Here is a 23844-nt window from a genome sequence, read left to right as displayed (position 1 = left end):
AAAAACACAGAATGAATGTGTACAAACCAGGTGTTCGAGATTCTTTTCAATCTGGACCCAGCTTCTTTCTGGCCTCATTCTCTAGCCCATCCCATGAACACTAAGCTACAGGTGATTGGGACCACATGCTTATTCTCCTCCAGGGCCTAGAACATAACAGGCACCAAAAATGTTTCGCTAGGTTAATGGCTTTATGGTTTTTCTGATACCTAGCTGTAGGTTACTGAAGTGGTAGGTTCATGATGAGCCTTCTTTACTAATTCCTTTAAAGTAGTAAGATGTTAATTGCGTAAAAATTCAAAATTTCATCCGTATCAATATAAGGTAATTCAGAACAATTAAATCAGAGAGATTTTTTCCCCTCTTTTCTTTAGCAAAAGGGTAGCAACTGGCAGTTATATCCAACAGTGTGATTCAAGAAATAAAAGGACTCAGTACTACCAAGAATTTTACTACTAACCTGTTGAGGAGTAATGGTATCTCTATAGCTTGGTAAAATTTTCAGGGTGACACTTCCACTGATATTTTTCAGTAATTCCTGTAATTCCTTTGGATTGTTTCCAACCTCGTGGCCATTGACCTCTTTAATGATATCTCCCACGTGAAGCAGGCCCTGTCGGTCGATCATGCCTCCATGGAGGATTCGGGCAATTACCAGATCATTATTTTCAACCCGAAATGTTACACCCTAAAGGAAATAAGAAAGGAAACTGTCATTGATTTCAAATTTTTAGGGGAAAGTCTTATGAATATGTATACATAAGAAAATAATTCTAAAAGTAGGTACATGAATCACTCCTATTTCTCCCATGTTCTCTCCTGTCTCAATATTCTAATCTCGCTAAATCGTGTGATACTGAATACCACCCATTACCTTAAAAATGAAATGTATTGGCCTGCATTTCACAGGGTAGAAGGAAGCTCAAAGGACTAAGAAGAGATAGCTGTGCATTCTGATGGCCTTGTTCCCGGCTTTCCTTTTTTTCCCATTGTACTGTTCTTACAGTTGGAACCCAGAAATAATAATTTTAGCAGGAAATTGTAAACTTCATTACCTATGGAGCCTTACCGCATCTTCAATTTTAATAACAACTTTCTCCTGTGTTTTGATACTGTCATTAGCCAGCAACCTGAGATCATCTCTTCTCAGGGTATAGGGAAAAAATGAAGTACTTCTCTTCCGAACTTTTGCTACCCATTGGCGAACTTCTTCTGGCCTCTATTTCAGTCTAACTTCTAATCTTGGTTTAATTTTGTATGATAAATCAAGTTGAGAGAGCATCAGCTGTGTATTTTATCCATAGGCCAAAAAAGATGGATAAAACTAACACAAATAAAGTTTTCATAATGATACAAATTACGAAAAAGAAAAAAAGAGACAGAGTAGTAACTGAACCACAAGTATGTCAGATTTCAGGTTTAAGAAGGTACTGATTTATCTACTCACCAGGGGTTCCCCAGCTCTTTTGTGAATACCAAGAATACGAATGGCATCTACTGGTAATAACTGATTATTGATAGAATTATTCATTTCCGGGCTTGATGGAGGTGAATCATAACACTTTGATGCCACAATATCATGGGCCTCCAAGAGTGACTGTAAGGGTTAAAACAGCTTGTGGTTATTGATTACTGAAGATAACTTAGTTCATTATCCCCACGGAATACTAAAAATATCCAAGGCACACATAATTAAATCCATGAATATGAGTTAAATTAAATGCATACAGAATCTTTTAAAGAAATATAAACATATCTTTAATTATCAAACAATATTGTAGTCCTCGTTTTAAAAGACTTGAAGAGACTGACAGAGTTTTGTGACTTTTTATTTAAAGTGGCACGTTCATTGGTAACTGAACCTCAATTTCCCAAGGTGGTACAATGGAGGCCTTGGATTTCATTCCCACCATCGTCATTACCATCATCATCATTCAGTATTCACCACCAATCCTTATTAATTAGTTATTACACAAACTCAGCTGGCAGGGACCCTAATTTTTACCCTATAGTTGTTATGTTAAAATCCCATATATGTTTACATGTACAAAATGTCTATTTAAAAAATGTCCAATAGAAAATGAAAAAACATTGGCATCTTATATCAGTAATAGAAAATTTTATATTACCAATAAAGGCTATATATAGTCTACAAAATATTTTTAGGGAAGGGGAAAACAAGCCAGTTACGATCATGAATACAATATACTTTCACCTTCTACATATACTTTATATGTGCTATCATCAGGAATGACTTTGGTCTCGCTTTCTAAGAATTTCTTATCTTTTGTATATTTATTTTTATTTTTCATTTATACTGTAATTGGGTATACTAAATATAAAGCTAAATTAAAAAAATGTTTAATGGAATGCAAGTTCAAAAACAAATCAAAATAGAAAAAAGGGAGCAAATGTCAACAGATTTAGAGTAGAAATAATCAGCATATGGGCTTAATTGGTAATTTCTGGTCTTTTTATGAAAATATGTGTAACAGACGAAAGAAAAATTTCAAAAATAAAAAATTTATAAATCCATATGTAAGGATTATTCCAATAAATGCTGGAAAAGTCACTTGAACCTCTGTCCTGGGATGCTTAGTTTTTACCCTACACACTCTTCTTAGAAAGTATTATCTACTCCTGTGACTCGAACCACTACTAACACACTAATAACTCCTGGTTTTATATCTTTGGTCCAGAACTCTCATAACCTTCAGATTCATATACTGAAAACTTGCCTACAACTGGACAAAATGATGATAATTGGAAAAATCAAAAAGAGTTAAGGATTACAGAAGGTTGAAACAATGAAATAATGAAAAATCCGTAAGTCCACAGTGCTATTTAAAAAGAACAAAAAACTAAAAAAACATATTTGTTACTATTTAAGAGTGCTATTTTAAACTATACTTTGAAATTTGGTAAAGGAGGGTTAAGCATTTCCTTGACTTTCCAGCAGCAAAAGCATTATAGTGTAGCTAAATAGCCCACTTGATAAGAAAAAGCTCTACTTTATTTAAGAACATCAGCTAATAAATGTAGAACGAGAGAATTTGAAAAATGTCCTTTTGCTACTTCCAAGGAAGATACTGATTCAGGCAATGAGTCTGACACTGTTAATGTGTCTTCATCGGTAGGTAAATGGTCAAAAGACAGTGGCATTTGTATAATGCTAGAATAGTAACACATTAGATTACTTCCTAGTGTAGAAGCTTTCAAAGGAAGAATTAGATTGTCATTGCCCTTAATCAAGGGACCAACCTCAGTATCCACAGTGGTGGCCAACCAGGTATTATACATCTTGCGACGTAATTTAATTCATGGTGCATCGCATCACTGAAGAGGCATTCTAGTTCCAAATAATTAACTTGAATCATCAGCCTTTTAGACAGAATTTCTGTTTACAGGATATAGAAGGGATAACTAACAGCATAGCGAGGAAGCAATTAACGTGGCAATTTAGCTACCCTCTAATGCAGTAAGGGAGGGGGGCAGGACAACGGCCTGGTCTCTTCTAAGGGTCAACATGACAACCCAGGAAGAGAGGGATGGTCCGACTAGATGCTACACGGGGACCTAGGCTGAAAACCTATATTTAAAAGCCAGCTTTAAAGAATATTTTGGCATGGAATGAAGATAGCTGAATATAGTCTGCGTACTACATGAGATGGAGGTCCACTGAAATAGAAAAGTGGAAATCAATGATTGGGCAAAAAGGTAAGTAACAAAATAGCTTGTGGAAAACTACCTCAATCAGTAAAAGAAAAAAATATATATATATACACATTATTATGCATAGAAAAAAATGAATATACACTAAGATAGTACAGTACTGACTTGAGTAGTAAGAATGTGATGTCATAATTTTTGTATTTTTGCTTTGCTTTTCTAATTTTACATGTTAAACTTTACATTAATGTATATATATATTTATATACTTATTAAAATTATATACATATAAAATGCCTGAAAGCTCTACCCAGATGCTTCTGAGCTATCACAAACTTAACATAGCCAGTTACCCTACTTAATTAGCATGTCTAAAATACTTTCTCCTAGAGTGTTCCTTATCTCAGTGGATGCCATCAATTGTTTGTCAGGAATCCCATCCTTAATCAACTTCCCACATCTCTTCCACAACTGTCACACGTAACCAATCACCAAGTCCTGTTGATTTTGCTGCTTAAAACTTGAAAATCCTCACATTTTTATTCTGCTATCACAATTTCCTTAACAATCTAGTTCCATAACCTGACCTCCCCATTCAATACTTCCTCTCGTCCCTGCACAAGGTTTCCCGCTGTCCTCAGGATAAAGTCTAAATGAATACCTTAATACGTGTTATAAGCTTCAATCAACTGCCCCTGCATAAAGGATGTCTCTGTTATGTGTCCATATTTTTGTGCGTAAGCTACTGATTGATGTAGGAACCTCCTCACTGTAAATCTCCCTAGTTTACAGTAACATACTTGGAGAGTAACAAAAAAATCTTTGAGAAAAAGCAAAAGGGCATTTCCATTTGATTTTTGACACTAAGATCTGCAGTAGAAAGTACATGACACTCTATTCTTCTATCCTAGGACCATTTATTGAATATTCATTCTCCACTAACATGTAATATCTCTATCATAAAGCGAGTTGCCGTGTGTGTGGGTGTATTTCTGGAGTTTCTACTCTCATTGATTAATCTATTTTTCTAATACTGACCCACTACCACGCTGCATAAATTACAGATTTATAAGAAATTTCCCCCACCCTTTTTCTCTCCTGAAACTGATTCCTCTTTGTTAAATGATTAACTCTTAACTGATATAGACCAATGCTTAAATTGCACTTATTTTTTTGTACCTACTGAAAGTATGTTATCTAATCTTTTCTATCCTTACAATGCTCTCTTTTGTTCCACGGTCATCAAATACACCCCAGTCTTAGAGGCACCACTGAAAATGTGTATAACTGGTCATAAGGAGGTAAAGGAAACAGGGGTAATGAGGAAGAAAAATCCACTATTACAGGCGGAAAAACATCTCTATTATGTGGTCTAATCTGATGGTGAATCAGGGTTGTTTTTTTTTAATTATACAAAAAAAAAATCCATTCTCATGTACTCTATGACGAACATCATACACTTATACAGTGTGTATTAGGTATGTGTCTCTTTATGCATTCTCAGCCTATCAGAATATTAAAATACCTAAGTTGGAATTTATATATTTACAAAATATGGCCCTAAATTATACTTAAAAACATCACCTTAACTGCTAAAGGAAAATACTTTGGAAACACAGGGCACTTGCAGGGAAGGGTGACAGGGGAAGTTTACCTGGAAGTGAGGCTCCTTGAGTATACCAACCAGCTCTGCCACATTTTCGTCCACATTTATTAGAGGAGTGATATCTTCAAGAATTTCATTGACTAATTCCAAGTTATTGTCACTGACAGCTTCTAGTTTTGAATCTTCTAGCCTCTCGTGAGCCTACAAGACAATAGTATATTAAAGTAATAATACATATTCTGTGTGTGAGTCAAGAACTATAGTCTAAGTACAGTGTGAGTGTATAAGAATGAGCATGCGTGCGTGCACGTGTGTGTGTGTGTGTGTGTGTGTGTGTGTGTGTATGTATTCAGCAAAGGTAGATATGCTATTATCATCCTCACCTTACAACATAGATCCGGATGTAAAATCAGATAAAGTGATTTGCTTGAATTCATAATACTGGTAAGTGGCAGAGAGTCAGGTCATCTAATATTAAAGCTTAAGTTCCTACCTACTAAAGCTTATTTGACTTTACCCTTATAAGACAGCAACGTTACCATCACCGTGCAGTTAATGATTCCATCTAACACATGATGCACTATTCTCACTTTTTTAAATGTGTGAGAGATGCTCTCACAAATTGCTAGTTCAGTAGTTGCTTTTTAGTATGGCTCTTCCAGTCCAGGTGTGTTCATTTGTTCTACCACATCTATTCGCATAGTTACTTTATAGTCCTATGGTTCAAGATACCACCCACTCCTTGAACCTTCACCCTTCTGCTCTGAGAGCTCTAAAGACCATCTCTTTCTCTAGGAAATAGATAATGACTGGCTTACAATTTTTAGGTACTATAGCAATATATCTTCTATAAAAGCCTGTGTTATGTGATCGGCATATAGTGACAATACTTAGATATTGGTAGACTTTGGTTCAAGACTTTGAGACAAAAAGGAACAGAAATGGTCACTGACTTGAAAACTCTAACATAGCTCCCGACCTGTGTATGTTCATCTACCTTATCGCTCCCAAGCTGGGTGGGGATGGAATGTGGAAAGACTAATGGCAAGAGAGAAAGAGGAAGTCAAGTAGGAGGCAGAATTATGTTATAAAAATGAACGAACATGCCTGAAGGATTGTTCACATCAACTGCACAGACTGGTTTTATAGTAGGAAAGAATGTCACTATACAATACAGAAATTCTCAGAGGAAGATAAAGCTTTTCAGTGAAACTGCAGCTATGATTATATTAACATGGAAAACCAATTTCTGAAATATAGTTGGGTTCAATCGAGATCCATTTTATTTTTTCCAAGAAAGCAGATGCAGATCCATGTTGTCAATCTGTAGTTTTTTAAGCCCTAAGAGATATTGTGAAAGAAATTTAAAGTCAGAATTTATTTAGTAGCTTTCAAGAGGCAAGTACCAATTCGGATTTAACGAATCAAACAAAAGACAAAGGAAACACTTGAAAACTAAATAGAGGGGCAGATGAATCATACACTATTTGAATACATGAGTCTTGTTTCCTTTAAGAAAAGCCTTACTAGAAAGCTAGCATAACTCAACAAAAACATATTTCACCTGCCACAAGTGGCTGGAAGAACACGCCATGACGGGCTTTGCAGAACACCTGCGGCTGATAAAATATGGCCTAGCCTTCCTGTATGTCCAGTTCTGAGAATCCTATTCACCACTGCGCCTTAGAAAAATGAACTGCCGAAGGAAAAGTTCTTTCAGAACTTCTGGGTATTTCACCCAAGCACAGTCCAACCCTGCTTGCAAAAAGAAAAATTTTTAACAAAAGTTATGGGCTACATCTAAAGGGACAAATACTATTACCTAGAAATGATAATACTAACTTGAACGACAATAAAAAAATAATCTGATTCAAAATGAGCAAGACTTAAATAGACAACTCTCCAAAGATACAGAAATGGCCAATAAACACATGAAAAAAAGTCAGCAAGCCAGAAGATATGTCAATAGAAACCTCCCATACTAAAAAATCGAAAACAGAACGAAGCATGGAACAGAATACCTAAGGAACATGGGACAACTACAAAAGATGTAACATATACATGATGGGAATGCCAGAAGGAAAAGAATGAGAAAAGGAAACAGAAAAAATATTTATGAAACACTTGTTATAATTAATGAACTAATATTAATACACTAATCAACTAAAGTCTGTGGTTTACATTAAGGACCGACCACTCTTCGTGTTGTACAGTCCCGCGCATTTCGCCAAATGCACAGTGTCATCTAGCCACCTTCAAGGCTTTATACGGAATAGTTTCACTGCCCTAAAAATGCCCCGTGCTCCCCCACTCACCCTCCTTTGCACCCTCCTAAATCCTGGCAACTACTTTATTTTGTACTGTCCATAGTTTTTGCTTTTTCTAGAACGTCATATAGTATGTAGCCTTTTCAGACTGGCTTCTTTTGGTCAGCAATAAGCATTTAAGGCTCCTCCACGTATTAATGGCTCATTTATCTTTTTTATCGCTGGGTAATAATATTCCACTGTACGGATGTACCACACTCTGTTTATCCATGTGTCTATTGATAGGCATTGTGGTTACTTCCAAGTTTTGACAATTATCAGTAAAGCTATTATAAACATTCATGTGTAGGATTCTGTGTGAACATAAATTATCAACTCGCTTGGGTAAACGCCAAGGAGTGAGATTGCTGGATTGTATGGTAGTAACACTATGCCTAGTTTTGTAAGAAAACTGCCACATTGTCTTCCAAAGTAGTTGTACGACGTTGCCTTGCTACCCACAATGAATGAGCAGCTTCCTTTTAGGATATGTGTCTTGCAAATATTTCCTCCCAGTCTACAGCTTGTTTTTTCATTTTCTTAACGATGTCTTTTGAAAAAATTTTAATTTTGATAAAACCTAGTTAATCAAGTTTTTCATTAAACGTCATGCTTTTTATATGACAGCTAAGAAGTTTTTCTCTAACCCAGAGTCACAGTTTTTCCTTATGTGTTTTTTTAGACGTATTATAGTTGTAGCTCTTACTTGTTAGATCCATGATCTATTTTGAGCTAATTTTTACATACAACATAAGGAAAAAGATGATGTGGTTTTTTTTTTTTTTTTTTTGCATATAAATATTCAATTGTTCCAGCAAAATGTATGGAAAAGACTATCATTTCTTCATTGGATTGATTACCATGGCAGTACTAACAAAAATTAGTTGGCCATGTAGGTGTTGGTCTCATTCAGGACTGTTCTGTGTCTTTGGTCTATATGCCAATACTACGTCATCATCATTACTGTAGGGTCACAGTAATCCTTAAAATCAGGTTCTGGAATACATCAAATTTCGTTCCCTTTCGAAATGTGTTGGCTAGTCTGAGTCCTTCAGAAGTTTCAACATCATCTTGTCAGCCTGAAATTCTGACTGGGATTATACTGCATCTATCTATAGCTCAGTTTGTGGAGAATAAATGTATTAAGAGTACTAAGCCTTCTGATCCCTTAATTTATGTAAGGATGTATATACAGGCATACCTCATTTTATTGTGTTTTGCTTTACTGCACTTCAAAGATACTGGACTTTTTACAAATTTAAGGTCTGTGGCAACCCTGTGTCAAGTAAGCCTACTGGTGCCATTTTTCTAACAACAATTGCTCACTTTGTGTCTCTGCCACATTTTGGTGCTTCTCCCAATATTTCAAACTTTATTATTATTATATTTGTTATGGTCACCTGTGAGCAGTGACCTCTGATGTGACTGCTGTAATTGTTTTGGGGTGCCATGAACCACATCCATAAAAGACGGCAGACTTAATAAATGCTATGTGTTCTGACTGCTCCGCCAACCAGCCAGCCGAGATAGGCTGAGAGCTAGGCCTGTTGTGTCAGTTAGCCAAGTCGTGAATGCAAATGGAAAGTTCTTAAAGGAAATTAACAGTGTTAAGTATGCCTGTACATACATACATCCAGTGAAGACTTGAATGATAAGAAAGTAAAACAGCCTTGTTGCTGGAATGGAGAAAGGTTTAGTGGTCTGGATATAGAAGATCGAACCAGCCACAACAATCCTTGGAGCCAAAGTCTATTCCAGAGCAAGGCCCTAACTCTCTTCAATTCTATGAAGGCTGCGAGAGGTGAGAAAGTTGCAGAAGAAAAGTCTGAAGCTAGCAGAGGTCGGTTCATTAGGTTTAGGAAAGAAGAAGCCATCTCTACCACACAAAAGTGCAAAGTGAGTCAGCAGGTACTGCCGTAAAGGCTACAACGAGTCATCCAGAAGATCTAGCGAAGGTAATTAGTGAAGGTGGCCCCACTAAACAACAGAATACACTAAACAATAGATTTTTAATGTAGACAAAACAGCCTTAAAGTGGGGGAAACTCTACCTAGGACTTTCACAGTTAGAGAGGAGAAGTAAATGCCTGGCTTCGAAGCTTTGAGGGGCAGCCGGACTCTCTTGTTAGGAGCCAATGCAGCTGGTGACTAGAAGCCAATGCTTACTTACCATTCTGAAAATCCTAGAGTCCTTAGGAATTACCTTAAGCCTACTGGGCCTGTGCTCTATAATTGGAACAACAAAGCCTGGATGACAGCACATCTGTTTACAAAATGACTTACTGAATATTTTAAGCCCACTGTTGAGATTTGCTCAGGAAAAAAAAGGAATTCCTTTCCAATTATTACTGTTCATTAACGATGCATGTGGCCACCTAAGAGCTCTGACGGAGATGCACGATGAGATTCATGTTGTTCTCAGGCCTGCTAACACACATCCATTCTGCAGCCCGTGGATCAAGGAATAATTTCGAATTTCTAAGCATTATGATTTAAGAAACACATTTTATAAGGCTATGCCTGCCATAAAGAGTGAGTCCTCTGATGAATCTGGGCAAAGTAAATTAAAAACCTGGAAGATTATCATTCTAGATGCCGTTAAGAACATTTGTGATTCATGGGAAGAGGTCAAAATGTCAACATTAACAGGAATTTGAAAGAAGTGGAGTCCAATTCTCAAGAATGACTTTGAGAGGGTCGAGACTTCAGTGAAGGAAGTAACTGCAGATATGGTAGAAACAAGAGAACTCGTGAAGCCTAAAGATGTACCTGAATTGCTGCAATCTCACAATAAACTCTAATGAATGAGGAGCTAGTTGTTAAGGACGCACAAAGAAAGTGGTTTCTTGAAATGGAAGCTACTCCTGGTGAAGAAGCTGTGAAGATCGTTGAAATGACAACAAAGAATTTAGAATGTGATATAAACTTAGCTGATAAAGCAGCAGCAGGGTTTGAGAGGACTGACTTCCACTTTGAAAGGAGTTTTACTGTGGGCGAAAGGCTGTCAAACAGCACTGCCTGTTACAGACAGATCATTCGTGAAAGGGAGAGTCAATTGATGCAGCAAACTGCACTGCTGTCTTATTTTAATAAATTGCCACCACCACCCCAACCTTCAGCAATGACCACTCTGATCAGTGAGTGGCCATCGAACTGAGGCAGACCTTCCACCAACAAAAAGATATAGACTCACTGAAGGCTCAATGATGATTAGCATTTTTTAGCAATACAGTACTTTTAAATGAAGGTATATTCATATGGTTTTTTAGACATAATGCTACTGCACACTTAACAGACTACAGTATAGTATAAACATAACTTTTATATGCACTAGAAATCCAAAAAATTTGGATGACTCATTTTATTGCAGTATTTGCTTTATTTGGTGGTCTGAACTATACCTGCGGTATCTCCGAGGTATGCTTGTATATTATTTAAAGACTTTTATAAACTATAAGCACATTTTAAGATGCCTTACATAATATTATCTAGTTTCTACAAGTACAAATCAAAAGTTATAATTTAAATGAACACAGGGACAGGCGTGTACTAGATACATTGACAATAAAAACTGACAACTAACAGAATGAATCGAGGGAAGAGTCAAAAACTATTTTTAAAGTACCAATAACAGCTTGGGGTAAGCTATTTAATATGCGCTTAAACGGCCCCTACAGATTTTGACAGACCCTGAAACTATTACTTTTTCCTGACACAATACAGTGAATGAATGATATTTACAACTAAAAGCTTGAATCTGAAAGTAAATAATATCCCATATATAATTATTAAAGTACAGGACTAGGTAATAAACTTTGAATAAACTGCAATCAAAACTTATGAAAATATCAGGGGGTGCTTATTGGGGGGGGATCACTTCGTAAATTATATAAATATCTAACTACTACGCTGTACACCAGAAATTAGTATAATATTAAATGTTGACTATAATTGAAAAACATTTTTTTTAATAACAAAGATAAAAATTCTAGTTGGGTAATCTGCAAGTGGATTAGTTTCTACCTAGGAGACAAAGCCTGTAAATCATGTGATCTTTGAATAATTAGGTTTGTGAATAAAATGAAGACTCTGCATCATTAATTCACTCTTACCAATGATAAACTTTGTAAAAGGTATGGTTTTTCAGAACTATTAGAAGAAAACGAGTAATAGACTGCAGCGAATAAAACAGTCCCAGGAGAGGATGAAATTGGCCTTCTGGGAACGAGGAGATGGCTACGTGAAGGCACCAGAGAGGGCGTGCAGCACGGCTTCTCGAAAGCTAGAATCATCTGGGGGAAGGTTCAAGAATGGTACAGCAGGGCTGTGAAGTGGTTAATACATTGAGCTTTAGTGATGTTTAGAAAAATAACTCCAGGGAACTAATATAAGTGAAATAAAACTGGACCAAAAATGGTTGTATTCATGGATAAGCTAAGGAGATTGCTAAAGAGCCGATTACAGAAACAGACTTAAAATATCAGGGTTCTCCAACAGAATGCAAGATCTCAGAAAGTATTAGACAGAGGAAGTCAGGAACTGAAATGAAAAACAGGTGCAGTCTAATAAAATCGGTATCATGCTCTTGTTGAAAACGGAAATAGGATCGGGATCTTTTTCACACGCCCGGTTTTAACATGACTGACATGTTAACATGACTGACATGACTAACATGACTGACTGTTCAGTTATAATTTCCCTAAAACTTTACATGTGTTAGGCTAAAACTCATAGTCATTTCATTCTGAATTTAAAGTCAGCATAGAAAAGGCAGATGTGGTCTAATTTTGGTGTGCAGTATTTTCATTACGTGATAAATGTTATTATTTGCTAATTAAGCCTAAGGCATATCAATTTGTTCTGAAACAGTAATATCTGAAAAGACCTCTGAAAAAATGATTTAAAAAAATAATGTAGGAATCTTGTGAATAAACCAATATACCTTGGCAAGTGATTTTACAATAGGATTCTCCATAATCCCCTTGAGGAAAATGAGGTCTATTTCTTCGGCTCCCGTAGATGAGGGCAGCTCCGTGAGGTTATCCAACACTTGCTGCATTGCTGCTGAGATAAAAGTAATATACAAAAAAACACCTTAAATTCCAAGCCATTATGAAAAACAATTACAAAATAATTCAAATAAAAAGGCATTAACAATTAACGTTCTTGAAAAACTGCATTTTAAAAAACTGAATTGTTAAATAGTATAAGTTTCTAATTGACTTGCCATGAATTAGTAGAATAGGTTTTTTTATACACAATTTGGGCTTTATCAGACTACCTTATACATATACTCACAACCTTACACTTGTTTTATATTTTTCAAATTAAAAAAACTTACTCAAGAAGATATATAAAATTTTAATAGATCTATTTAAAAAAAGATTGAGTTATTAATCAAGAAACTTCTCACAAGCCTGGAACCAGATGAGTTTCATTGGTGAATTCCATCAAACACTTCAGAATTGAAACCAATACTTAACAAACTCTTCCAAAAAAAAAAAAAAAAAAAAAAAGGAGAGGAGGGAACATGTCTCCACTATTTTATGAGTTCCTGATACCAAATCCAGACAAAGACATCACAAGAAAATTAAATGAAGATGCAAAAGTCTTTAGTAAAAGACTAGCAAAAGGAATGCAGCAACATACGAAAAGAACTGTAAATAATGACCAAGTACAATTTATCCCAGGAATCCAAGAGAGTACCATCAACACATGAAAATCTATCAATGCAATAGGCTGTATTAATAGTACAAAAACAAACAAACGAACAACAATGACAACAAAAACATGATGTCATTAGGCACAGAGAAAGCATTTGACAAAATCTAATATCTTTTTGTGATAAAAACATTCCACAAACTAGGTATAGAAGGGAAATTTCCTCAACTCGCTGAAGGGCTTCTACGAAAAATTCCATAGCTAACATCATACTTAATGGTGAAAGACTGAATATTTTCCCATAAGATCAGGACAAGGTAAGGATGTCTACTCTTGCTACTTCTACTCAACATTGTACTGGAGGTTCTAGCCAGGACAGTTAGGCAAGAAATAAAAGTCATCAAGATTGGAAAAAAAGAAATAAAACTATTTCTTTCTGCAGATGACATGATCTTGTATATAGAAAACATTAAAAAATATAAAAATAAATTTATTAGAATATATGAGTTCAGCAAGGTCACAGAATACAAGATCATAATACAAAATCAATTACATTTCTACACACTACCAACGAACAACCTGCAAATGAAATTAAGAAAATCATTCCTTTTACAACAATATCAAAAACAATTAGAAATTAGAAAAAAAATGTAATGAAAGAAGTGTAAGATTTGTACACTGAAACTATATAACGTCATTGAAAGAACTAAAAATGCCTTAAATAAACAGAAAGATATCTCATATTCATGGACTGCTAACATGGCAATATTTGCCAAATTGATCCAGATTTAACGCAATCCCTATTAAAATCTCAGCTGCTCCCCACTCCACCTTTTTTTTTTCCAGAAATTGTTAAGTTGATCCTAAAATTCATATAACAAATGCAGATGAGCCAGAATAGCCAATTGCCAAAACAACAAAGCTGGAAGACCCACGCTTAATTCCAAAATTGACTAAAAAGCTACAGTCATCAAGACTGTGTGGTACTAGCTAGCATAAAGACACACATGTAACTAAAGTTATATGAGAGTCCAACAATAAATCAATAAATTTATGGTCAATTGATTTTCAACAACAGTGACAAGGTAATTCAATGGAGGAAAAGACAGTCTTTTCCATAAATGGTACTTGGACAACCAGATATACGTGTATGCAGGAGAGTGAAGCTAGACCCCACTTCATTCCATATGATAGTTTTAATTTTATTGAGATTATTTTTATTAGTTTTATCTTCTCTTAATGATTCTTTAGAATAAGTCTACTAATATTGCAGCTGTTTAATATTCATTCTCCATTTTTATTAAAATATAAACATTGTTAAAAGTCAGACTGTACTACTAAGTGGCTTATAATGAAATTTAGCAGTTCTCTGTTCCATACTGTCCACCCCTCCCAACTTATCCGATACTCCAGTAACTACTTTGAATTTACCTTTCTCTTAATCATGGCTATATTTCTGGATACATGCTAACATTGCTACTTTTTTATTTACCCAGTTTAGACATTATGTATTTCTTTTCTGTTAGAATACTACAAGGTTAAGCTTTTACCTTCTTTCTACACACTGGCAATTTTTTACAAAATCAACAGTTGGTGCTTTTCATGTAAAACTCCTACAAGGTTTTTTCCCCAGACTTTGCAAGAAACTTTGTACGGTTCCATCAGCAATTTTTTCAAATGCTCAAACAATTGTCTAATACTCTACCAGACCTACTCCCTGCCTTCTAGCCCTGAACTCCCTCCCAAACTACTCTTATACATTAAATCTAGACAAGTTTATCTCTATCTAGGTCTCTACTCAGTACATGTAAACAGGAGAAAAATGTGGCCTTAAAACAAGGAGAAGAAAAACCGGTATTAGGCTAAGATGAGGAAAGAAGACACAAGGAAATAACGAATATAAATGAAGGCTACTTTAATAATTTCGCTTGTGGTCCAATGTGTACCTTTAAGTGGGCAAGAAACAATAGAATCAACCACCTTTGGAAGTGTTTTTTACCCTGTGGCTATAAATGTAGTTAGCTCTGCTTCTCATAATTACTTTTTTCCTTTCCTTTGAAATTCTGTATTTGCCTGTATTTTCATTATAAAAAGTTTCAAATATACAGGAGACAATAATATAACGAACCCAGTAACTGTCAGCTCCAACAATTAGCACCTCATGGCAATCTTGTTTCATACCTCTATCTACTTATCTTAGTCACCTCTGAAGGAAACCCCAGACATATTTTAGTGTATATGCCTGAAGGATCAGTACTCTTTTAAAACAACAGAACCAAAATACTGTTAACACATCTAACAAAGTAACAGTAATTCCTTAATATCACCAAATATGTGGCTGGTGTTCAAATTTCCAGTTGTTAAATGTTTTTTAAAAATGTATCTTCCATATTGGTTCTTACATTTTTATATTTGTGCTAATTAACAAGTGGGAAGAAAAGTAGTAGAGGTTGTGCAATACACCTTTGGTTATTTTGAAGATTTTCATAAGTTATTTAATTCTTGGTTATATGCAATTCAATTAAAAACTGCTAAGACTATCAGTATCTCAGGTCCTGGAAAGGGAACCTTGAATATTACAAAGTTGCCAAACATCCCCAAACTAATTTGTACATTTAATAGAAGTCTAATTGAAGTCCCCGGCCACGTTTTCAGGCCAGGTCTGGCCTGGCCTTCCCCCACAAGGGAATGGCTGGGAGCTCCAGGGAGCCGGCCTCAGGCAGAGTGACGGCACACACCGACGATGCTGGGCACAGGCTGAGGAGGCCATGGCGTCCGGTAGTACCTGGCTGTCCAGGAGAAATGGCGGGCTGGAGAAGGTTGACAGGAACCTGGTATTTGTACTGCTTTTTATTTTTGCAAAGAAGCAAATCATGTGCTTTTCAATAAAATCCTGAAGACCTCATCTCATGTCCCCGTGGGACACATGCTCCAAAGACTTGAAGGAGGAACTGATACTCCACTAGTCAGGCTTCAGTCTATCAAGTATGAATCCTAGAGCTCCTTGCAGAGGATGATGCAAGACTGCTACAGCTGGAAGCCCAGAGAAATCAGCATCCCTACAACTCTCTGCATGGGATGAAAGATCTGGATGCCATCCGTGCCCCTAAGATCCCGTTTCAAGCTGAAGGCTGGTGTCCCCATTCCTGAATGGCCGAGAATTTCTGCTCCTACCTGCTGGAATTGCGAAACGCTAAGACCCCTTGCAAGGGTGTGCTCAGGGCCCTCACTGACATGCTGCTGGGTGGCCGAGATGGCCGCCATGGAACTCTGGCCTGCGGCCAGGTGTACCTGTGCTACCAGGAGGCGCCAACTGAGCTGGCCGCCGTGGTCAAAGCGCACGGTGGGAGCTCTCTGCGACTACACCATCAGCAGCCAACCACCTGGCCCGGTCTCCTGAAGCCCCCCACCCCCCAACAACCCTCAGGCAGCACGCCTCCTCTCCAGTCAGAAGAGCATATTTGCTGAGCACTTTCTCAACCTGAAGAGCTTCGAGGACAGCTGTTAACACACTGGGGAGTACTCTGGGATGGCGCTGAAGGGCTCTCCAAGGCTGAGTTGGGCAGGCTGCAGTGTGCTTGCCCGGCAGCACTCAGGTCGCCCGGCTCAGCAGGTCTGGACTGGACCAGCCGAAGGCCCTGCTGAGTCCAGAGCTCTGAGAGGGCTCGTCTTACAGGTTCGCCCCTGGCCCTTTCTTACGGGCAGTTTCAGAGCAGCTGCGGAGACTCTCCTCCCCCGGGGACAGCATGGCACTGTTCGGAAGTTGACATTAAGATGCTATTCTTAATGTCCCTGTCCATGCTTCTTTAAAAATCCTCACCTGGTCTCGGGCATAGGTCACCTGCACTGCTCCCAGCCATTTAATCCCAACGGTGAGAGCCGTCTTTCGATCTTCCCCTTGGTACGTAGCTACGTGGGGACGGTTTGGGTGTGGGGCATCTCAGAGTTGACTGGTGGGAAAGGCAGACAGGGACCGGTGGGGGAGGTTGGGGGAGGTGGTGGGTGTGTGTGGAACAACTTACCCAGTGTTCCAGTGAAATAAACCGGGACGTCGAAACATTCACACAACTTCCCTGCCACGCAAGCACCGGCCCTAACGCTTGCGGTCCAAGCTCTGCGGTGAGCGAACTGAATGACGTTCCGATGCCTGCCGTCCTCCCACGCCCCCCATTGACTGGGATGCGACGGGACGGCAGGAAGGAATGGTTCCCCCTCATGGGCCAGTGCACGGGGCTGACTCCATAAAGTAGTTATCTAATAACATGAACTATGGAAAGAACACAATGGCTCTTTTTGACAAAATTATTCTAAGCATGTATGAGAAAATATGTAAGAAATGAGAGAAATAACCTTATAAAATATTAAAATATGAACTAAATCTATCATTACTCAGACGTGGATGACCGCAAGGCAGCTCCAGTGTAAAGGCTTCACATATGAAGCAGCCAGCTCTCTGTGGTGGGAACCCTGCAAAGCTGGGTGGGAGCCAGAAAGGCAGGGAAGTGTCCCAATTTACTCAGAGATTCTGGGAAGGAAGGAAAGTCCCGAAACTCAGAAGGTAACTTTTCTACAAGTTCCACTCCTCCTCCAAAATCACTGGAGGATAGACCCTTTAATTAGAAGTTAGATTAAATGACATATAAATGGAATTTTTATTTGAGCTAGAGAAAAATTAATACATCTACTCTAGACCCGTCAGCTACAAATATGAGCAAATCAATCACAAAGCTCTTATGCAAACTAGCGACTCACCAGATTCAACAACCAGAAGCATTACCCACCAAAGGAACAATTACTTGGGGTGGGGGAGGGGGAGAGAAAGAGCAAAAGAGATAAAGAAAATAGATTAAACTACAATGTGCAGCAGACTGAAGAATCCTCCCACCAGAAAAGGGAAATGAGAGGGAAAGTATGAGAAAGCTCATGAAAGACCAAAATTTACAGGGTAATGGGAAATTCAGAAATAGACAAAACCAGAATTATAAAAGGGGAAGCAGAAATCAATCAAAAAAAAAAAAAACCCCATAGATTCGATCAATAAGCTGGCTTTTTCAAAAGACCGATAAAAACAGACAAATACTTGGCTCGTCTGATTAAGAGCAGACACAACAAGTAACATTAGGAACACAATGAGAAAATAACAGTAGGAAGAAAGAGGATTAAACAGAGAATAGAATGAACAACTTTATTTTAAAATCTAGTCAAGTAGATATTTTCTAGAAAAATGTCAATTATTAAAGTTTAGGAGAAAGAGGTAAAAATGGAAATAGTTTATAACAGAATAAATTGAAAAGGTTTTCAGAGATCTATCCTTTTACAAAGACATTAGCCCTGGATAGATATAGGTATATATTCTATAAAACCTTTAAGAAAGAGACAATTCATGTGTTTAAAATAACAATTAACAGCCAAGTACAGTTTATCCTAGTAATGTAAAGATGGTTTAACATTAAAAAAATATGTAATGTAATTTATTTTCACAGTATAAGAAAAAACCCCACAATCATCTCAATGCTTCAAATATATCAAATAAAATTCAAACACAGTCCTAAAGGAAAATCTTAACCATAGTGAGAATAGAAGGAAATTTTATACTGGAATCTATATAAAGTATCATAATTAATGGGGAAATGTCAGAAGCTTTACTGTAAAGTCAGGAACAAGATAAAAATGTCCACTAGACCACTACTTTTCAAATTTAAATCAAAAATTTTAATCAATGTTGTGACATGACATTTTTAAGAAATACAGATAACTATCTACTGAGAAAAGTCTCCAGGAATCAGTTGAAAAATTATTAAAGGTATAGAATTTGGCTAAGTGACTAAACATAAGAGCAATATAGAAAAATCAAGTTTTCCTAAATAAGAATTATAACCAACTAGAAAACATCATTGGAGAGAAAAGAGGTACTAGTCACAATAGCAACAAATCTACAAAAAGGGATAAGGCTAAAATAAAAATGTTCACATATGAGGAAAACTATCGAATACACTAAAGGACATTTAAAATAAGTGAATGAAGAGACCGTGTTCTGAGGTAGGAAGACTCAACACTATATAAATGTCAATTCTCTCTAAACCATTCTTTAAAACAAAACAAAACAAAAAACTGAATAATTCCTAATAGAAACCCCAACAGGATTTTTTGGTAAACTTATTCTAAAATTTATGTGTAAGAGTAATATGTAAAACTAGCCAATGCATTTGGAAAAAAGCATAAATGTAAAGGAAGTACCTGTGCTATCAAGAATAAAAACACTATAAATTAAAATGGTGCAACATTAACAGAGCAACAGACAAATCTTGACAGAGTAGCTAAACAGGATTTACTACATGCTTAAAGGTTACATTTAAAATCAGTGGCAGTAGGGTTCAACTAACTATAGTAGATTTAAGTTTATATTCTTTCCCTTCAGAATTTATTAAAACAGCAGCAAAGTATTAATAGTCTGTTTAAAAAAAAAAAAAGCCACAAGAAGAAGGGTTAATGAGAAAACAAATGGACAAAAAAATAGCAAAAACATTTGGAAGTCTGAAAGTGGTAGTAATAGAAACGAACCCAGAGTAAAGGAAGCAGTAGATTCTCTCTTCTAAAATATCCGTGTAATCCAACAATTCATTTCCATCGGCCTTCATGAGTCCTAGCCAAAACCATTTCTCACCCAGACTACTACAAAAACCTCCCACATATATATATATATATATATATAATTATTAAAATATTCATTTATGGCATATAAGCCTTTTAATACATTGCTAGATTAATCTGTACCACCCTTGTATAGTTTAGTCATATCCATCTCTCCTCTATCCTGATGCAGAGTCTGCCCCTCGCCTTGCCTGTAACCACCACTGTGTACCTAATTCACACACATCCTTCAGGAGCAGAAAAACCATGTCCTTGGCTGTCACTACTAAGATAATGTCCCCTAATATATATTTTCATAGCATTCTATACTTTACAGCTCTGACCAACTTAAAATCAAATACTTTGTTTAGTGTATAACTTCCTTTCTACATTCTAACTCTGATGAGCACAGAAATCACACCTGTCTTGTTCAAATCTATGTTCTCAGCTACCAGCCCACAGTCTGGTACATCATAAGTTCTCAATAATATAGTTTCAGTCTCAAAAGTGGAACAGTGTTGTTACCAAAACCAAGAGTAGTTTTTTTAAATTAGATATTATTTATAAATAAAATGTCTGTATGATACTTGGAATCAGCAATATGGGTAGTTTACAAAGTAGTAATACCAAAGCTATCAACTTCCTATAAACTGTACAACAAACTATAAAGAAGGAAGTGGTACCTTTCAATGCTTAGTCTACCAAAATGGCAAGCTTTTACAGTAACACTTCTTACATGTAAATATATTTCTAACATTCTATAATATAGTTCAATATACCTAGCAAATTTAATAAAATGAATGGTATTTACCCACAATACTCTGCTCCAAAGGCCTCGTAGAATTGCTTTTACGAAAGCATTTCTACCCAGTTTTAGAACTATAATTAAATAAACTATTCTTAATTAATTAGGACTAGAGCCTATTTTAAATATTAAAAATTCTTTTGTGACCACATTTGATGGTATATTCACTCCCTTTCAGTTCAATAATCTGAATTTGACCACATTTGGTGGTATATTCACTTCCTTTCAGTTCAATAATCTGAATTCCCCACTGAAAATATGACAGGTAAATTAAATTTTCAGAAGATGTTAAAAATTACCTCTGCTTTTATAGTTTACAGAAGCCAGGAAATGAAAAACAAAATCTTATTCTATGTGCATTCGGAAAGATTTAAGCATAATTTTAAAGGAGGTAACGTAAATTGGGCTATTTCTAATGCATTTGCAACAGAAAAGCAAAATTCTTTTAAAAAATACATTTCTGACAAATGATATAGAAAAAAAGGACCCACTAAAATGTGGATCAAGTCAAGTTTCTCTAAGGTTAAATTTTGACACAATTATTTTTACACAACTAGTTTGACAGCAGAGTTCATGTAAACCATTAGTTAACTCAATAAGACAACTGTTTCCTATAAAATGACTGTATACTGTCGATACCTTAGCTTTCAAACTGGTATCTTGAAATTCTAATTTGGATATATGGGATCGAAGAAGAAAAGTAAAATTGTGAATGCACTGAGCTAATTTAATCACCATTAACTGAGTTCTTATAGGCCTGACACAATGTTAGATGTTGAAGAGAATCAAGATGCACTATCGCTCCTCTAAAAACTCCATCTTGTAGAGTAGACCAAAACATGTAAACAAGTGTATAAAGCACAATAATAAGATCATTATGAAGGAATCACAGAGTTAGGTGACGTAGCAGTTAAAAGCCTGGACTCTGCCATTCAACTAGTCCTAGAAACCCAAGTAAATGCCTTAACCAGCCTCCCCAAATCGGTTTCTTCCATCCATTAAGTGGGGAATGACAATGGTTTGTAGCTCACAGGGTTGTTGCTCCTAAATAATACACGGGGAACTGCTCAAACAATAGTTCCCGGTGCATTATTTACGCTGAGGGAGTACAGGAAAGGAGTAAAATGTTAACCCTTTCTTTGACAGGGGTGGCAGCATGGAAAAGTAGGGAGACACCAGAGGCAAGGCATCCAACTGAAAATAACCAAACCGAGTTCACTCTGAGAATCCGGAATGCATGGTCAATAGTTAAAGCCTTGACACAAAATGTGGGGATGGAGTTTCCGCAGCATTTCTAGCACACCTCCAGGCGCGGAGTCTACAGAAGAAAAGGGTGAAGGGCGGGCACAGCGGATGGGCCGCGGAGCTCAGGGCTGCTATGCGGCCCCGCCCACGAGAGCACCGTTTCTGGCCAAAGCACCACCAGCTTCCTTCCAGAGACAGCGGGTGTTGGTGCTGCGCAGGAACGGTCCCTAGCGGGGATGCTGGGGCCGAAAGGCGAAACGCCACGCGCAGAGGCTGAGGCAGATCTGGTTCTTCGTACCAGACACTCCAGGGCGGTGGGGAACGACGATACCTGGGAGTGAACACACTAAAGCAGTATTTCTCAAACAAAAAAACTTGGGCAGCAAAAATTCCTTCTTGCACCGTACTGTGTGCCAACAAATGCCTGCAGTGATTCACACTTACTGTGACAACCAGAAACTCCCCTGACCACATTCTCTAACACTTCCAGGGGTGGCACCCCCTTTCTTCCCGTCTGTGCTTCCTACTTAAAGCATCTTACCAATATTAATATGTTCTACCGCCAGGGTGAAATCTGCTTTCTTAATTTAGCTATTTTGGGGGTTCAACCGCTTGTTGACCTGCTCTTAGCCTACAAACCTGAAAGAGAAGCCTGCCTGAGGACTTACTCGGTGCCCACGCATGCCCCTCCCCGCATTCCAGGGACAGCGCTGGGCGTGGGAGTGCGGCCTGTACCACTACAGAGGAAACGTTCATCAGATACATACTCCGGATTAATCACCCTAGCCCCTGGCGTATACATATAAACCAACCACTATGGATCGGTAGAAGAAAATATCAGTGACAGTGGACAGAGACGACCGAACCAGGGCAAAGACAGATGGTGTTGTGAACAGAACTTAAAATTTTTCTTTTTCTTAGCATTCTCAGAGATAGGCTACTGCCACAAAGAGGGAGGAAATGCAGCCACCCAAGGATGAGAAAAAGTCCCCGGCAATGAAAAATATCGTTGTCACATTTTTAAAAACTCAAACGGCACACTAAGTGATGGAATAAGGTTGAAACTGCTAATTAGGAAAATCAAGTTAAAGTAAATGCCCAAATGCAGAACAGAGAGAAAAAAAAAAAGATGGAAAATATGAGAAAACTGAAAACATAGGCCAAGTCTAACAGTGCTTCCAGGATTTTCATAAGACAAGGTCAGAGACAAGATGGAAGGAAATAGTTGAAGAAATAATAGAAGAAAATGTCTCCTTTTTTTAAATGTCAAACAAAACAAAACTTCAGAATAAAAGACTTTCCATGGGCAGAGCAGATTGAATGAAAAAGATTCAGATCTGGACACGTTTAAATGAAACTTCAGAATGCCAAGGACTAAAAGGGGAGAAAATGAAGATTTCTAGAAAGAAAAGAGTTATGCAAAAGGAACAATAATCAGACTTCCACTCCATTTATTACTGGTAATATTGAATACCAGAAGATAATGAAGTAAAAATGTCAAACGAGTTAAAAAGCCTTACATTTTATTTTTAAAAAACTGTTATATATTCAGACACGTACATACAAATATGTATATATGTGTGTATATATAGACACACATGGTACAAGAAAGTCTATACTGAAATATTCAAAAATAAACACAAAAATTGATATCTTCCAAAGAGATTTCCTTTCTAGCCTTTCAGACAAAATTTATACCTATATTTGAATATATCCTTTCTAATTACATACATGTGATTGTTTTGTTTATTAATAAATTAATCTATGATCTTTCCATATTGGAACTCATTCTTTTCGCTATATCTAATACTTTGCTATATGGGTGCAAATTTTATTTAGTTTGTTCTCTATTAAAAGATATATAAGTTGCTTTCATTTTTTTGCAGTTAGAATCAGGGTCACAATCAGAATATGTCTATATCC

General features: G+C 36.9%; 1 protein-coding gene and 1 pseudogene across 4 annotated transcripts in view; one reads left to right on the top strand and one right to left on the bottom strand.

The window, feature by feature from the left end:
- Positions 1 to 23844, bottom strand: part of MPP6 (membrane palmitoylated protein 6) — an 89596-nt gene that overhangs the window by 29789 nt on the left and 35963 nt on the right. For 3 of the 4 annotated variants that reach the window (XM_036230410.1, XM_016159559.2, XM_016159557.2), the window contains exons 2-5: positions 12523 to 12641; positions 5324 to 5476; positions 1448 to 1597; positions 461 to 688 (exon numbers count right to left, since the gene is read on the bottom strand). In XM_036230410.1, the coding sequence (XP_036086303.1) occupies positions 461 to 688; positions 1448 to 1597; positions 5324 to 5476; positions 12523 to 12639 (648 nt within the window). In that variant the 5' untranslated portion in view covers positions 12640 to 12641. Of the gene's footprint in view, positions 1 to 460; positions 689 to 1447; positions 1598 to 5323; positions 5477 to 12522; positions 12645 to 23844 lie in introns of all 4 variants that reach the window. The other variant, XM_036230411.1, reaches the window with a different exon arrangement.
- Positions 16010 to 16768, top strand: LOC118610710 (annotated as a pseudogene).

The sequence above is a fragment of the Rousettus aegyptiacus genome, unplaced genomic scaffold (genome assembly GCF_014176215.1).
Source record: "Rousettus aegyptiacus isolate mRouAeg1 unplaced genomic scaffold, mRouAeg1.p scaffold_m13_p_13, whole genome shotgun sequence".
Classification (NCBI taxonomy): domain Eukaryota; kingdom Metazoa; phylum Chordata; class Mammalia; order Chiroptera; family Pteropodidae; genus Rousettus; species Rousettus aegyptiacus.
This window is presented reverse-complemented; position numbering and strand designations above follow the sequence as displayed.